Source organism: Drosophila obscura, unplaced genomic scaffold (assembly GCF_018151105.1).
Source record: "Drosophila obscura isolate BZ-5 IFL unplaced genomic scaffold, ASM1815110v1 contig_4, whole genome shotgun sequence".
NCBI lineage: Eukaryota > Metazoa > Arthropoda > Insecta > Diptera > Drosophilidae > Drosophila > Drosophila obscura.
The window spans coordinates 2,533,112-2,546,771 of NW_024542828.1; the positions used below are offsets into that span (position 1 = coordinate 2,533,112).

Genomic DNA, 13,660 nt, shown 5'->3' on the forward strand with positions numbered 1-13,660 from the left:
TATTTTTAAATTAACATTCACCCATTTTTTTTAGCAAAGAAATCTATATATCCACCACATTTAAAATGTTTTAGTAAAAGTTAAATAAACTTTTACTTTTAAAATAAGATAAATAAACTTTTACTTTTTTTAACCCCATTTAAAATCATTCAGCAAACCACAAATCATTCCCTGCTCCACATACATCTATGGGAAAGCCTTTCCCCTTTTTGAATTTTCACACATTTCACATAATTATTCAGTGAATCCCGTAGATCAAGCGTGAGAGACACCACAGAAGATCCACACAGCGGGTGTGTGGCCCCTTTCATCAAAAGCTCTTTAAAAGATATGGACGCGTGGACCCCCTGGAGGGCCTGGGCCATTACAATTTTACTCATTATATGAAATCAATACCAGCATTAGATATATTTTTGTTTAGATGAGTTGCAAAGCAAAGGTAATCAACAGACAAAACACTGAGCAGATATCCAAAAATGTGGTTAATTTTTCATAATTTTTGAAACGAAAAAAAGCGCTATGGATTTCTGGCAAAAACTAGTTAAGATGTCGATGGGACCGCCGTGATTTATGAACTGCAATTAAAGAAAGAAAAACTTCATTGAATTTATCTTTGTTTTTGGCTCGTGTTTATTTTTATTATTCCACTGACCGGACGCCGCCGCCTCATTGTCTCCTAAATTATATTTCTCACCCAACAGCTGGCGATGACTTCTCACTGTGGTCCACCCAACAGCTGCGACGCCCTCGCTGTGGTTCACCCTAAAAGGGTTGCCAAGTTTTTCAGTCTCTTTGATTATTATTTTTGCCGTTTGCGTCTTTATTTATAGCGACAGATGCAGGGCACAGGCAGACGCTCCGCCTCCTTTATTTTCTGAAACTATTTTCATGTTGGGGAAAAACTTTTAGTGATTTTTGGAATTTCTGTGTGTTTTGAAACCCAATAAGCAAAATACATAAATGTTTATGCTTTTACAGGCAGTGATATTTTTGAAATTGATTTATTATTTGCTGCTGGAAATGAGTTATGGATCGAAAAAAATGGAAATTACAAAGTTTTTCTGGCGGAGCAGGAGATTTGGAGGTGTTTATAGGAAAGTCTGCTCTTACAGAACCAGTTCTTTAGATCAGTCCCGCGCTCTCTTTCTCTCTCTCTGCCTTTGTGTTTTTATAGTCAAAGGCGAACCAGTTTATAGATTTAGGTACACATATATACATACATACATACATACATATGGATATCTACCAAGTGGATATATGTATATATTCCTTGTAACAAATGTCCAACTCATTTTCATAATTAATTATCTTTTTGTAGTCGGTATTTCTTGAGGTATAGAGTGTTTATGTTATTGAATGTGAATGTAACAGACAAAAGCTTAGAATTTGGATTCTAGAAACTATAGGCATATATTGTTGAGCCCAAGATGGTCTTTAAAATACCCAATATCTAAAACCTTTATTGATTAAACTATTATAAATTCCACTAATATCCAAAGAGGAATGTGGTGGTATCCTTTATTTTAAAATATGAGACTCTAATAAGGTGGAAAGCTACAAAGCTTCATTTAAATCGAATATTACAATACTTTCTTTTGGCTTACACAAAATTTTGTAAGCGAATTTCATTCTCATTATATTCACATTCCATAATTATTTATTCTTATTGAATAAAATATAAAGTACTAGGTATCCCCCCATTCGTAATACCTTCTATACCTTAGGAGGTGTAGCACCTTTTTTTTCTGCTGCCAAAGCAAAAATTAAATTAAGTCCACAGTCGCTTGCCCGTTCGACCGTTCGGACCACGTGCCAGCATCTATCATTGGGGCTGTCAGCAAGAGACCCCACTATCTGATATCTGAGTCATATCAATGCGACTTAATAAGTATTATACTTTTATATATACGAGTACACTCGTACAAGATACAGATACAATATTTTTTTTATGCATTTCTCTTTTTCTTTATTTTTTTGCACCGGTTATTGTCTCATAAAAAGTCAACTGCAAATTGGCAAAGACTGTGAAGCGTCGCGACGGCTGCCACCAATCCACTCTCTTTTGTTCTCCTGCTTTTCTCAGTTCTCCTCTGCTCTTTTGCTGCCCTGCTCTTTTGCTCCACTCAACTCGTTGTTCCGCTGTCTCCGCTGCTCTTTGGCCCCGTCGCTGTCTCTCGATTTGTGTTAAGAGGTTAAAATCATTTGACATCTTGTGCATTATAATTACACTCCGCTCCTAGACTGAATTCATAGTGCAATGGTCTGCGGTCTGCGACTACCACTAGGTCTGGGGCTTTAATTTAATTATTCATCGAGTGACACTAATCGAATCGATTATAAAATGTTTAATGCCTGCCTCACATATAACCGTGTTGCGTTCGGGAAAGGTAATAAATAGTGTCAAGCAGATGGATAAAATGGTATTTAAATCATAATAGAGGTTATGTTGTCATTTTATTTGATAGAAAGTGGAAACTATAAATATTTAAGAGATTATATTTATTTATAAAGCTTTTCTACGCCCATAAATAGGAGTTTGCATGTTTCTGAGCTAAACATTAATGTAATAATAATAATAAGAATAATATCTTATTTGTATATGAAATTTTCCATTGTTATAAACAGTTGCAACAGCTGTTAATATGAAATGGGAGCAATTTTCAAGACAGAAATGGAGATAAAATCATACATAAATCCCTCTGTTGATTGGGAAATTGTTCTAACAAGAGTTAAAGAATAAAAGCTATGAAACAAATTAAGTACAGCAGCTATGTACATATGTATAGGATAAGTTATCCAACGTTACGGATTCCGAAGTATGTACATATGTATGTACATTTTGGGTAAATTACAAAGATCTAAGTAAGCTGAAGAATAAAATCCTCTTGCATTCTTTTAGTTTTTTCATAGAGAAATTCTTAAAATATTATTCGCATTTGTTCACAAATTCTTTGTACCACTTGCTGATTTCATTCATACATTTTTGACATAAAATAAGCTGGTAATCACTTTTGTACTTATCTGTCTCTTAAGTCTATCATATCTCCCTTATATTCGATATAAACTCCAAGCAACAGCATTTTCCATTCAACTTTCGTTTTAATCTTTAATAAATTCCGAAAATATTTAAGTAATCAACTCGCTCTGAAATGATTAAATTTCTTATTGGTTGAAATTTAGCCACGTAATATTTAGCTAATCGCTCATTTATCGAATTCTCTTTTTAATTCATTTATGTGAGAGTATTTATAGCACGATTCGCCTGACGCTGAAAGCGAGTTCTCTTATCTTTGAGATCTCATTCGAATTCTCATTCTCTGTCTCTGTCTTCTCCCCTCCTCCTACTACCACTTGCAGTGGGGGCCTTAATTAATTCTCTTTCCATTGCGCCAACCCACATGACGCAGGGACTCACACCCAAAGCGAATCCATGGACCCATTCCGTTCCATTTGCTGCCTGCATTGTTAGCTTAGCCCGCGCTCGAGGGCAATTGCAGGCTTAAGAACGTGTTCATGCACGCCGCCCGTTTATGCTACATAGGAACTGATTTAATTGCAATTGTCCGAGTGCGAGTGCGAGAGCGAAGGCAGCCGACATGCAATTGATATCAAAATATCGTCACCATGCGGCACCCTCCCTCCCCTGCCCTGTGTCATCTACTAGTGGAAGCCCGAAATGCGGGCTAATCCACACACCCAAAAAAGAGAACAGTCGGGGTAACAGTCGTTTAATTAACAAGTGTACGAGTCATTGATAAAGTTACAGTTAAAGAATCTGAAAATAAGATGCACTGCGAGAAAAAAAGGCATACAATCGAAGCAGACATATAAAATTATACGTTATAAGTTTTTCTTCTATCAGTGTTTTTTCTCATTCTTAAGAGGAAGAACTAATTTCTTGTTTCTTATTTAAGATGGAAAATGTTGTAAAAACTCATTAAAATATTAAATTATTCGAAGATCTAAGTGTATTTTATGCTAGCTAAATCTTTTATTTAAGGATTTTTATTTTATATTAAATACCAGCTCTCTAGATTGCAATCCATCTATCAACGTGTCTTGTTTTTCCCACAGTGTGGTCTGTATTACATCCCCCTACTCTATTTTATTAATCACGCCAATTGCCCGAAAAGTGTGTGTCTGTAAAGACTCAAGCAGATGTCAATATAAAAACCGCGACGTGGTCGTAGTCGTAGTCGTCTCCGTCGCATGACACACATTTTCCGACATGGAAAATGGGAAAATAAATGCGTGACAAGTGAAAATGTTGCGTTCGCTTGTGTCTGCCACTGGAGGAGTAGGAGTATGAGGAGGCGTGCCACACAGAGAAACACAAACCGAAACACTTCATCCAATGTTTATTTTTAATAACAACGTTTTTTTTAAGAGTCACGGCAATTTCATGCTGTTTTGAACAGAAGGGAGGCAGAGACAGAGACATAGACAGAGAGAGGGTGGAAGAAAAGAGTAGAGGTACAAATTTCCAAGCGTCTGACATTTATTTTGCATGACATTTCACACACACACGAAGACACATGCACCGGGGGAACACTTGTGTGGGGCGGCACCTTGTTATCCAGGGAAATTGTCTCCAATGTGAATCGTTTTTCGGATTCTTCTTTGGGATACCCTATCGAAGAAGGCTATTACGGCTTTGGTCAGAAGTTTATAGAGCATTGAAGGAATCAGCTGTGAAGCCATAAACTGCATGATAATTCACCAAGATGAATCTATCGAAGATATTTTGCACTTTCAAGTGTTGAGCTTTCAGCTTCACTTGCTGAAGCGAAAAAGATAATAATTTATATGTTCAATAAACTAAAAGGGTAGACAATATTCTCTCATCTCAGTTTAGCTTTCATGCTTTCTTATTCGGATTCTTTTTTCTTCTGCTTCTTATTCCCTATTGTCTGCTACTTTTCGTTGTGTGTTGATTTTATTTTTGGTCCCCAAATATTAAGCAATTTAGTCAAACAAAATGTTTGTTCTTATTTTGGCGCGCTCTCTTCCGTTCTTTTTGTGCCACTTGCTGTTCCCCTTTCTCTCTCTCTCTCTCAAATTCTCAGCTTCTATCTCTATCTCTCGTGTGTGTCTGGCTGCATCCTCTCCCTCAGTCGCTTGCAGAGTCTGTCGCGCATGTCGCCAGAGGGAGTGTTTTCCTCCTCGCGGGCCGGCCTCAAAAGTTCTGCTGCTCTATTCGAAAATCAGTTCGAAAATTACTCGGCGGTCAGCACACACGTCTTTGGCTCTCGAGAGCCAGACAAAAATCCTATTTCAAAAAATAGTCCCAGACACATATTTTTTTGAACTTTTTCGTCGGTTTTTCTACACGTGCACGCGTGTGTGTGTGTGTCGTGAGTTTTATTAATGAAAAACGTTGTAAATAAAATAGTGGCCGGAAAATTCGCATATATTTTGCGCCATGACTGGGAATTTTCTCTGACCCAATCCATATATTTATAGAATGATTGACGGATACTGAGCGTCTTTGGGATCAGCCTTTGTGGAGAATGTTTTTTTGTGAATAAATGGAGAAATGTTTGAGATGAATAATGAAAGAATTACAACGGAAATATACAATATTGTTGAAAAATTTAAAAAGAGTTCAAATAATAAAAAAACATATGTATTATAAATTAATAATATAAATAACATCAAAGAATAATAAAGAAATGCATTGATAAAAATTTATATTGAAACAAAGAATGATCTAAAAATATATTATACAAAAAAGTAGCAAGAAATCTATTGACATATTCGGAACCAAAGCTGCTTTGAAAATTATTTTACATTTTGAGTAAATTTCAGCAGTAATGTTAATATGTTGTGTAATTAATGTACAATATGTAAAGTTGTATTAAAAAGTCCGTAAAAGCTATTAATTTTTGATCTAGAACACCAAATATTTATGAATAAACAGATTTGCTCAGATTTCCTATATCTTCCAAGACAATTTCCTTCCTGTTTCCACTTGAAATGAGACCTTTTCCCTCGCGATATTCTATCCGACTCCCAATCCCAGTGAATAGTATACTTCCATAAATTTTCTTTAAAATTTTCCCTCACTTCAGCCATCACTTCTTTGACGGCGGCACCTTGCTTCCTCTATACACGAGATGTAGTCATAAACGGTTCATCATTCGCCTTCTCCTATCCGTTTTTTCTCCCATTTCTCTCCCGTTCTCTCTCTTTCGTTTGCCATTAATCAATTCGCTATGCAATTCTATGCCGTAAACAGAAGAATACTCGTAATTGCAACAATAAAAGAAATATAAACAACTGCAGAAAATAGCAGCAGCAAAAGCCCCAGATCCCCAGATCCGTTGTAATCTCCATATCCGGCTTGTCTCGCTGTCTGTCTGTCTGACTGCCACATCTGGCAGAGAGGGAAACCCCAACTACCATTACCTTCGTCTCCTGCTTGCCCTTCCCAGAGTCGGATCACTCCCTGCTTATGATGGAGCTTCTCTTTGGGTAGAGTGGATGTTGTGTGTGTGTGTGTGTGTGGGGGGGAATTGCGTGTGTAGGAAGTGTGGGTTAAAGGGTAGCCCAGGGGCAGAGGGCACCCCTACTTCCTTGTTTGACATTTTAATTGCATTGTTGATGGATTTCAGTGTTGACACTTTCCTTTTTTGCGCCCCATCAATTGTTAATGAACTTTTAAGTACAGAATAACCATTTTTGCGAGCTTGTGGTTTTTAAGTGGATGTGGCAGATGCTACTGACTGTAGAGGGGGGGGTCTGCAAATGCGGTTTATCCTGGGGTTGTCAATGGAAATGGGTAAAGGGCAAAGTTAAAAAAATTTACATGTACTTATTATGTGGAAATTTACTGGACTGCAGTATAAAGTTATTTTGCGTGGAAATCAATGGATTGACTACTTTTTTGACCATGGAATAAGTTTCCTTGAGTTCCGATGGTTGAATGTGAAGAAAGGGTTATTATGATTGTATTATAAAAATTAATACATAATATGTGTACATTTGTATGTATATCGTTGCATTCATCATCAAGATATCTTCTTTAAGAAATTATCAAGAGCGTATTATTTGGTTCTTTTTTTAGCATGATATTTCTATATGGAAAGGTACATTTGTCAACATCTGATTGGATCCTTAAAGAAATTAGAATGAAAGACTATATGAACACTAGAGAATATTCTTTATAATCCCTATATTTTCTTACAAGGAGTACTTAACCAATAATTATTTCATCTCAAACAAACCCATTTATTAGCTTGCTTCTTCAAGAACAAATATTCTTCAATTTTTAAACCTCTTTCCAACTTAATAATTCTATCAAAAGGTGACCTTAAATTTTCCACTTGGCTGTCTTTGCTTTGTTTTCAAGGAAATTGTCTGTGAAAATGAAAATCAAGTGAAAAATGTTAACTATACTTAAAACCAAATCAGATTTGAGTTCCTCTTCCGTTCAACACCTCATTAGGGACTGTTTTCGAGTGCGGGCCAAAACGACTTTTAATTGTAGCCAATGGGCATGTTTCCCTCTCCATCCAGTCCAACTGCTTGTCTTACTCTTCCCTACAGCCATATATTCCACTCTTCCTACATCTATGTATATGTCTCCCTCTCGCCTACATTCATCTGTCCCCCTCTCTGAAAGGAAACAAGATACACGACATGTCCAGAGGGTGAACATGATAAATGCCAGTCCCAATGTTCTCCTACATCAAAATTTCCTATAGAGCAAGACGCCAAAAGAACAATTAAATGAGAGGCAAACTAAAATTGTCATTTAACATTTGTCAAAAGAAAAATTAAATAAAAAAAAGATAAACAACAACAAAAAAAACAAAAAACAAGCAACAACAAGTTGCAGACTAATTAAATAATTGAAAAAATTACGTGGGAACAACCACAAGACAATGACAAAAGAACTAAATTAAAGTGAACGAAAAAAAAAAAAACAAACCCCCAAAGAAAAATGTCGCAATTCGATTATACCTGCTATACAGTGCCGGAGTGCTCTACGGATGATGATGATGATGGCCATGATGATGCGGGGGGCAGTAATGAGACCTTGGGGCATAAAGATCACTCGGATTGTACCCAAGAATCTGATGCTACAACCACCACATCCTCCCTAGAGCGGCGACATATCTATCGGAATCAGTATCGCAGCAGCAGAAGTTATGGACCCCAGAGGACCTCAATGCCAGTTCTGAGATCGAGTCAATCCAGGGAGATGACACCACAGTTGGGGATGTACCATGAGGGACCAGAGACACCACCGCAATGGGGATACTTTGTGCCCCTGTCGCCAAATTGTTTCTTTAGTCCCCCAATGCAAAGAAGGCGTTATAGGTGGGATGAGGGATAGATCTGATCAAAGGAACAAGAACTTTACTAATTTTTGTCTCTCTTTTCTGTTTCAGGGAAAAGGAAAACGATCGCAATCGTCGGGCTGTCAGCTATGGGGGTGGCGACACACCATCCTCTATACAATCGGCAACCATTCCACGGGCTGCACCACGTCGGGTGGCCCTGATGAAGGAACCACCACCACCGCCGCCACCCAAGCCCCAACTGTCGTCGAAGACCTCGCTGCAGTCCACGGACTCGTCGACCACGTGTCTGGCCAACAGCAAGTATCCCCAGTCCGAGTACAATCTCATCCAGAAGATCGACTCGAACAGTACTCTGACGGCACCGGCTCAATACCAGCCGCAGAATTTCTATGCCAACACTGGGACCATCTCCTCCACGAATGGCTATGGATCGTTGTTGTGTCATGCCAGTTCTACGGCCAGTCCGTTGGCTGTACGGAAAAGGGACAAGCTGTTGCATCGATTCAGCGATGCTGCCACACTGGGACGGAAGCTGAAGAAAAAGAAGAACACGAACCGCACATGCAGATCCATGACGGAGGCCATTGAGATGCTGGCCGATCCGGTCATCGAGGATGAGTTTTTTGTAAGTACATATTCAAGATTTATAACTGAAATTAAAATATATCGATAAATATCGATTAAAACTAAGAAAAAAAAGATCGCTAACGGAAAAATTAAACCATTTCCCAACTCAATATTTGTAACTTCAAAATTAATTTGATGAGCATATCGATTTTAAATCGATAAGTATCGATTTTAAATCTATAAAAAATAGTTAAATTTAAACACTGTTTCCCTTTTTGTTTGCCTATTTTAATTAATTTATTATTATATTTGATTTGTATATGTTAAATATAAGATTTTCTTGGTGAAGATCTGTATATACATAATGCTAGTTTGTTGTTTATATCACCCCGTGGCTTTTGATATATTTAAAGCTTTTCAATCATTATAAAACCTTTACCCTTTGGTTACTGGTTACCTACCATCCCATTCTCCATTTAGGGGGTGTATTTGTTTGGCTTAGGTCCTCCCCTCCTCCATTCCCCTACCAAGCTTTTCATTTCATTTGAGGCTTTGACTCTGCTCGTTCGGCTTTATCGGCATTCGCTTTTGTTTTATTTTTCTTTGGGGACTGGAAATGTTATCCATTGGAAAAGGCAGAGCAGAGAGAACGGACCCATAGTCCGGCGGATAGATAGGCGGCGGCTCTGCAAATGCAATACAATTTATTTTCGGTTTAGTTCATATTTGTAGCTCGTGGCGGCGGTTCGGAATCCCAAAAAACTAAAACAAATTTATTTCTCTACGTAGGCGGACGGAAGTGTAAGAAAGACAAATCTTTTTGGGAGATAAGATGGAAAAACATGCGGGGAAATAAATTCAAGTGGAGTGTTTTTGTGCTTGAAGTAAAATATGTATAGAAAATTTAGAGATGCCTAAAAAGCTAATGGAATGGATGTTCCTTTGTTGGATCAGTAGATCTTCTTTGATACAAATCCACTCAATTAAATTGAACTTCTAATGAAATGATTTCTCTATTCAATCAGTACGATAATTCTCTTTAATCAATGGAATCAATGGTCATAGTTCTCATTGATCTCCAACTCTTGATCTGTCCACCTCTTCTCAACCTCTCATGAACCCCAAAGCTTGAGCCTAACCTTGAATGTATCAGTTTTGCATGGACAAAGAAAAACCCAATTGAACTCAATTCTGGATACACAGCCAACCTCCAAAAAAGGGGCGTCAATGGAATTATCTGAGTATCCCAATCATCTGAGTTTTCAACGACCTAATCGTACCTCACAAATTTTGCAATGTTTCTACAATTTCGAATGGGAATTGGGGTCACCAACAGAAGACCCGATGGGGCATGTCTAAGCCACAAATTATTTGCAAATCAAGCTTTAATTAACCAACTCTGAGTTGACAGATTAGCATAGTATTTCACTTACCCAATCTCTCTCTCCCCCGTATGTCTTTCTCTCTGTTCTATTCTCTGGTCAAGAGTGCAGTAGTATATGACAGTTCAGTGTTCAGGAAGACGAATGTCTCTAACAAAACAAGTGACATGAAAACTGTGTCAATACTTGAGGGTTCGAAAAACGTTTTACCTTGCTACAGGCAAAGGCAAACCGAAACCGGACAGGCTAGAAAGGTGAAAAAGTGACGGAACAGAACCGAACAGAACTCTGACTAATTGGATTGTCTGTGCGTGCCTGGGGCTCTGCCTTCCAGCAAATAATAGAAAAAGTGTTTGCATTAAAATCAAACAATTGCAGTGAAAAATCGAACGTGAACGTGTGCTGAACGATTGCGCCGGCAAACAAAAATTTGTATATTTTTTGTGAGAATTTTGTGACAGAAACTCAACATTTTCGCTTATTTTTGTGACGTTTTTATACCCGTTAGGAGTAAAGGGGTATATTATATTTTTTGTAAAAGTGGATGTGTGCAACGCAGAGAAGGAAACGTTTCCGACCTCGTAAAGTATATATATTCGTGATCAGCATCAATAGCCGAGTCGATATAGCCGTATCTGTCTGTCCGTCCGTCTCGATGAGCGCCTAAATCTCAGTGACTATAAGAGCTAGAGCAACCAAATATTGTTTCCAGACTCATTTGATATCACTAAAAGCCACAAATTACAAAAATGTGTGGTAGCTACAATTTTAAAGATACGAGAAAACTACTCAGTATCGTAGATAATAACCATATCTACCAGATTGTCGAATCTGAATCAGATCGCATCATTATTATAGCCAGAATAAAGAAATGAATTTTCAGTTGCTACCCTTGCAGCTACTCTTTCTCGCTCGCACACACTTAGTGTGTGGCGCGCCCTCTGGCGGAAGAAGTGTAGAATATACATTGTCGATAGTTACAAATACTTTTTGTAGCATCTCTTAGGCGCATATGGAAGTGCCAGCACATCCGATAAAATCATTGCATACTTTTAGGGTAAATGTATATAATATTTATATAAATACAAATATTATTTTTTGTTTAAATTTATTTTGGTAGGGAAAAAAAAGAATATTTATACAGTTGAGGATTATATTTGTTGACAGAAAAAGAAAAAAAGCGAAAAAAAGTTACTTTCTATTCGACCGTGACAGGACTCGAACCTGCAATCTTCGGATCCGAAGTCCGACGCCTTATCCATTAGGCCACACGGTCGCTTGTGTATTGTCGTTTTAAACGTGAATAAGTAGACGCGCAGAGACGACGACTCTCATGCTTTAGGGTTTGTTTCTGTTCCATGCAGTAGCACGGTTCTCGCCCTCCTCTCCCCCCTTGGAATACAACGCGTATTAAAGCGACATAATCACGAGCAAAAGCAAACAAAAATCGAATAAAAAAACGAAACGAATATGAAACCCATCCCACGACGACGTAGTTTCAAGACGAAACAACCCAAATCGAATGTGTACAATCCCCTGGTGCGCTACCGTCCGACGGCCTATGTGCGGAATGGCATTATTGGCGGGGGCGAGGGTCCCGGCTCCAGTGGCATCTACCAGATCGACGACCGGGTGTACACCACCAATAAAATGTTCCTGCGCGATGGCTACATGTATCCCCGCCAGCCCGGCCAGCCCATGGATCCGCGTTATCCGATGGAATTGCATGAATTCCCGCAGCATTTCGGCGCCACTGGCCTGCAGCTGGTCAGCACGCCAAAGGTGCACATAGCCGGCGAGTATTTGGAGGAGCAGCATCAACAGCAACATCAACAACAGCAGCAGGTGCAACTGCAGCAGGAGCAGGAGCGACAGGGACGCAAAGCCGTCGCCGCTGCCGAAATTAATCTGGCCAATCAGGTCTACTGGCTGGGCAAGCAAAAGAGCCGCTCCCGTTCCCGCAGCAACAGTGCGGGCAACAAGAGCATGGCCAGCTGCATGGGTGGTGGTGGGGGCGGCGGCGAAAGGGATCGAGATAGACCCTACATACGCAATGTAGATGATCTATTGAAAGCAATGGGAAAGCGGGAGGCGAATGCTGAAACTGCATCCACTGCATCGCAGCGACGACGCTTCAAAAAGGTAGGCATACCAATCGTAAAAACAAAATTTTCGAACATTTAAATTGTGCAATCAATCATCGCCATGGATTGCATTTGTCAACCCATGATTGCAACATTTTCAATTGTCAGTGGTGTGGCATGTCGTGGCACCTTATGACCACCTTAATTACATTTACATTTGTGGCCGTGTTGCTGCTGCCTCGTTCCGCCAGGCCATCCGTCATCACTCGCCATCATCCAATCTGCCAGCCGCCTCTGCAGTGGACAGAACTGAGGCACTGAAGCCTGGCCAGACATCATTTGGGTTGTGGCGGCCCCTGGGGTGCGTCTGCGCAAAAATTAAAATTAATGATGTTCCGAAATTTGCCTCGGGCCTAAAGGGGAAATGGTAGGAGTTTGTTGGTCTTTAAAGTGCAGAAAAGAAGGTAGAGGCAGGGTCCAGACAGTAGCTGCTAATTTGCCATCCCCAAAACAAAAAACACACCTGCCCCATAAAAAGATATTCACTCTACTTTTGGGACTCCTCCGCTCCATTCCGCTCCATTCCGCTCCACTCTTTCTTTTTGATTCTTTTTCAATTTCTGAAGCCTGCTCTTTGCTGTGGTTTCTTTAACCCTTTGCACCCCGCCCCTGTGTCCTTTTATGCATTTTTTAAGCTGGTACTGTTCAAGCTTCCATGACGTTTTGGTTTTTGTTTTCTTTTATTTTAGATTTTATTTTAAACTTATTTTGATTTTTTTGCTGTGGTGTCTTCTTCGTCATTAGTGGATGTATTTTTTGTGGTTTATTTTTCTGGCTTAATTCCTCTTTCGCTTGGGGCACAATTTATGCGCTTCTGTTTCGGATTCCTATTCTCGGACTCGGACTACTCTGAGGAGCACTTGAGTTTGAGAAATTGGTTTCGTTGATTGTGCTTTTGGGGCAGAAGCAGAACAGTGGTTAGAAAATGATGATAAATGATGCTATATTTTTGATTTTTGGAGAGAAATGTGGAAAAGTTTACAGAAATTTTAGGTAACAGAATGATTATAAATACAATAGTAGAGAAAGAAAGGTATTTTTAAATTGAATTTTCTTTTATTTGAATGAGATTCCTATACCTTGTTAAAGAATTTTATTTATGGGTGTTGATCTTTTACAATGTTTCGAAGATGATTTTATTTAATCTGTCGTACTCACAGATATCCCATAATCCCATTTCCCATTTTATTATCTCTTGCACTGACTATCCAAGGGTCTTTTAATCTTAACACAGTTTCAAATGCCTCTCCAACCACTG

The 13,660-nt window shown here is 38.9% G+C and overlaps 1 protein-coding gene and 1 non-coding gene across 12 annotated transcripts in view; one reads left to right on the forward strand and one right to left on the reverse strand.

The window, feature by feature from the left end:
* The window catches only part of LOC111073227 (tight junction protein ZO-2), a 114,008-nt gene that overhangs the window by 55,565 nt on the left and 44,783 nt on the right, over window positions 1–13,660 (forward strand). For 6 of the 11 annotated variants that reach the window (XM_041595104.1, XM_041595098.1, XM_041595099.1 and 3 more), the window contains exon 3: window positions 8,397–8,934. In XM_041595104.1, coding sequence (XP_041451038.1) covers window positions 8,397–8,934 — 538 coding nt within the window. Of the gene's footprint in view, window positions 1–7,388; window positions 8,326–8,396; window positions 8,935–9,627; window positions 9,678–11,452; window positions 12,401–13,660 lie in introns of those variants that run through there. The other 5 variants (XM_022365445.2, XM_022365542.2, XM_022365477.2 and 2 more) reach the window with 5 other exon arrangements.
* On the reverse strand, window positions 11,462–11,534 carry Trnar-ucg. Its single transcript has one exon. It is a non-coding gene; the product is annotated as a tRNA-Arg (tRNA).